At 42.3% G+C, this 4,115-nt stretch overlaps 1 protein-coding gene across 1 annotated transcript; it reads right to left on the bottom strand.

The window, feature by feature from the left end:
* Positions 1-762: 762 nt before the first annotated feature.
* On the bottom strand, positions 763-3,824 carry LOC124209305 (probable glutamate receptor). The gene has a single exon (XM_046607249.1). The coding sequence runs from the start codon at positions 3,201-3,203 to the stop codon at positions 1,356-1,358; it is 1,848 nt and encodes a 615-aa protein (XP_046463205.1). The 5' UTR covers positions 3,204-3,824; the 3' UTR covers positions 763-1,355.
* Between the last annotated feature and the right edge of the window lie 291 nt (positions 3,825-4,115).

Below are 4,115 nucleotides of genomic sequence, written 5' to 3'. Positions count from 1 at the left end.
ATTTTAAAATTCAAAAAAAAATTAGGATTGTTCCTGGCATCCGAGAGAACCTACAGAAAAATTTTCATTCAATCGAATAAAAATTTGACTACTTTTTCGCCTTGCGAAAACAGCGTTTTCCATAAGGTTCTCTCGGGTGTCCGGATACTTTTGGTGCATACTGTAAATTCATAAAAAAAATAGTAAATGTCAATCGAATTGATTCAAATTTGAAACTAATGTTTATTGATAGATAAAGTATGATTGCATGTATTAAAAATTAATAAATCGTTATAATTGGACCCCTCATTCCCAATTACAAATTTTCATTTACATTTTTTTAACGATCTAACCGGCCGATTTTTTCCAAGTGGTAATTAAAGAAAAAGAAATTATAAATAGTGTTCATGAAAAAAAATTCTTATTGAAATTTCAAATTTGTTCTAGGTAAAAATTTTAAATGACTACCCATGCTCTCCATAACAGCAGGGAGTTTTTCTTTCTTCAGATTGGTAAATTTTTTATAATTTGTAATGGCGCCATGCGGTTTCTTGAGGATGACGAGGTACTGATGATTATTTATTGCGATATTTTTAGTATCAAGTGTTATTTTAAGTAGTTTCGATGAGCTATTCGAAAACAGGGATCCCTGAGGGTATTTACTTTCTTCATTGAATAACGAGTGAATGAGTGAATTTTAAATATTTATTATCCGTGTATTTCATGTTACAACTAATACAGTTGCAATAATAACAGCTGTTTTACCGGATTTGTATAGCTGATTAATATATGTTTTCTCTATCTAAGACCACTCTACGACGTAAGACTACGAAGTTAAGACGGAAATCCCTATAACTCTCTCTAGGCGATGCTTGAGCTTGCCGCTAGGGCGCAGGTCCATAGAGTTGGAGAATGTTTTTAGATATTTTGATTATTTTCTTCTAAAGATCCAAGAAAAAGGACGAAATAGGGTATTTTTTAAAGTAACCCTGAAGTTCTTCAAATATTATGAAATGATTCACGGGTCATCGTGAAGGGCAATGAATAATAATGGTGTAATTTTCAAAAAATTGTACCTAATAGAACATTCGCAAATCCCGAGTGTGTGAAGCACGTATTCAGTAGGGAAACGGGGAAAATACCTAAAAACATTCTCCAACTCTATGGACCTGCGCCCAGCGGCAAGCTCAAGAATCGCCCAAGCTGTTCCTCTCAGGTTTATGGGACCGATTTCAGTCTTTAAATTCTTAGTCTCTGCTAAGACTATGACATAATGTGCAAACCACCAAACGTGGAACAGTTGGTTAGAGATGGATTCCTAATTTTCTTATATTATTTCATTTTAAAATAAGATATTACATCATTCATGTTTTCTTTCAGCAAAACAGCTTGTCTTTTTTGGGCCTTAAACGTTTGACAGATTTTAGGCTAATCTCAATAGTGAAAATGAGAATCGATCCGACGACTCCTATTCCCAGCAAATAGAACGCTCCTTGCAAGCTATCCAACGAAAAGGAAATGAGATCGTTGCTGGCTTTCTTCGGGTTCCACTTGCCCAGTTTTTTGGCGAACATCGTCGTGTGGTGGTCGATCAAGCCGGATTCGATCAAACGCTGGATGCCCTTGTCAAAGTGCGGTTTCAGCTGAGAGTTCTTCTGCAAACCGAAAGCCACCCAGGCCGGCATGATATTCTCCTTGATGAGGTGAACTCTTGGTCCGGCGGCCGTCGTCGGGTACATGGTGGCCGCCATGTAGAGAAGATTATTCAAATTGGACTGGACGGCCGAGGAGCCGGACCCGAGTGACACGAACATCCCCGTCAGGTTGTAGTTGGGAATCACGTCCTCTCCTATCTTCCTCTCCAGCTCCTTGGTCGAATTGAGGAGAATAGACTTGAGGAAACCGCCAAAAACCAGTTTCTTTAACGAGCTGTCGACCAATTGTTGGAGGGTGTCGATGCTCGGCGGCGTGAACGGAAACGTCATGTAGGAAATGAGTCCCGAACGGTAGCCGGTCGTCAGGATGAGAGCACCGAACAGCCACCAGATGATGAACATCCGGTTGGCGTTTGATGTGATGTTCTGCGGCTGGACCTGCATGTTGGACAAGTTTCCGATGACGTAGAGGCAGCAGAACTGGAAATCAGCAAAGACGTTATTTCTCGTCGTCGAAGGAGAACCTTGTGACGAGTAATTGGCCACCAGGTAGAGCATGATGACCACGACGACGGCGGAGGCGATGGTGGCCATCCAAGTGGGCCAGGTGAAGGAATAAAACAGGGCCGTCCATTTGGCGTAGGGCTGTGTAGCCGGAACGAGAAACGTTTCGTAGCCAATGTTGTAGACTTCGGTGTAGCTGATGAAGGGTGCCCGGATGCTGGAAATGTAGAGTCCTCCAACGGCGAGGTCGACTTCCTTCCGGGCCAGCATGCCCAGCAATCCGGTAAAAGAGAAATGGCCTTCGGAACCGAATATTTCGCCCCACATTTCGTTGGGCGACGTCTGGACAAAGTCGTAGGTGAAATGCAAATAATCGGCCAAGGATTCCATGACGGACGGCTCGATTCCTCGAATCCTTCCGTCGAAATCGATCACGACTGATGGCGGATAGGACAGCGTGGCAATCAGCAAATGTCTGCCCAGTAACTTGACCGATTGATTTTTACCCATTTCCGTGCTCACGTTGGAATGGCTTCTGATTGTCGTCAAACTCGTTCGATTGTTGACCGCCCAGGAATAAAGTTCCAGGTCTCTGCCTATTTTCTCCAGCAAAACGAACAGTTTCTCGTTCTGAATGGCAAACAGGAGACGGCAAGTTTCCTCGGCGGAAAATTTGGCGACAACGACCAATTTGTTGACGTAGAAATTGCTCTTGATTTGGCGGTAAATTGAAATTACCTTTTCAATTTGTCGACTGAAAATCACGACATTTTGACACAATGGCTCGGTGATGTTCCAGCTAAAGTTCTTCAGGGATGAAATTTCCAGGAGGATAACAGAATTTGATTGCTGATTAATTTCGATGAATTTGTTCACCAATACATCTTCTTCGACAGCCTCTTCTCCGATTGAAGGATCGAATTGGTGGACGACTATAGTTGCCGGACATTTGGAGTCGATCATCAGCAGTTCGGAAATGACTTGGATGGTTCTCTTGTCATCGCGAGAAACGGCCAGCGGGATCGGCAGGATCAGCAGCAAAACCGTGTGAATTGGAGACAACATTCTCGGTGCTGAACCAAGTGCCGATTGCGAACGAGTTGGCGTCGGGCACAAGATATAAATCCCTTTCCTTTTTGGCGTCGGCTTGCACAAACCACATTTTTCTCTATTTTTTGTTTATGACAGACAGCAATGACGGTCTAATGAGAAATCCCAACTACTAGTTAACATTGGCCAAGTTTGATCGGTTGAGTTAGTAGGTGGGCAACTTTGGCGCGGGTAATCTCGAGAGATGAGAAATGGGGGAATAGGAGCAACTGACAACTTCAAAAATTCAGACAGACAGGTTATCAAAACTTCCGATCAACAACTTTCAGCAAACGGAAATTCACTGAAATTAAGTCAACTGCTGCAAAGTGTGGCACCCGTCTGTCAGTGTCGCTTTTACAAAAAAAGGAAATCATTGTTGAAATCGGTGGCAATTTTCTCTGTTTCCTTGTTTGTCGTCATAGTAACGGAAAGTTAAAAAGACAATTTGAAATTGAATTTCTTTAGGAACGCCTCTAGACCAATCATCAGTTACAAAAGAAAGGGGGGATAACAATTACTGCGCTAACGTCGTTAACGACGAGTATTTATAGCCAACTATGTCATGGATTTTTTTAAGCAATACAATGATCGATCCGCGCGCGTTCCAAAGGCTAAATCTGTGATGAGATCTACGATTGGTAAGTTTGATCGGCCGAGTTCGTACATCGTGAGCAACTTTGGCGTGGGGTAACATCGAGAAATATGAAAGGGGGAATAAGGGCAACTGACAGTCAAATTGAGACAGTAAAGGTTATCAAAACTTCCAGGAAACGGGGATTCTTTATAAAGTCATCTGTAAAGTGTGGTATCTGTCTATCAGAGTGTCGCTTTCAAAAGGGAAATAAATTGAAACTGAAGCGACTACTGTGTTTATACCTTGTATCG

The sequence above is a fragment of the Daphnia pulex genome, chromosome 12 (genome assembly GCF_021134715.1).
Source record: "Daphnia pulex isolate KAP4 chromosome 12, ASM2113471v1".
NCBI classification, from domain to species: domain Eukaryota; kingdom Metazoa; phylum Arthropoda; class Branchiopoda; order Diplostraca; family Daphniidae; genus Daphnia; species Daphnia pulex.
The sequence above is the reverse complement of the archived record's forward strand: the minus strand, read 5'-3'. Positions and strand labels throughout refer to the sequence as shown.

Coding starts and splice junctions, on each gene's coding strand:
- LOC124209305 (XM_046607249.1), bottom strand. CDS start 3,203: ATGTTGTCTCCAATTCACACGGTTTTGCTGCTGATCCTGCCGATCCCG.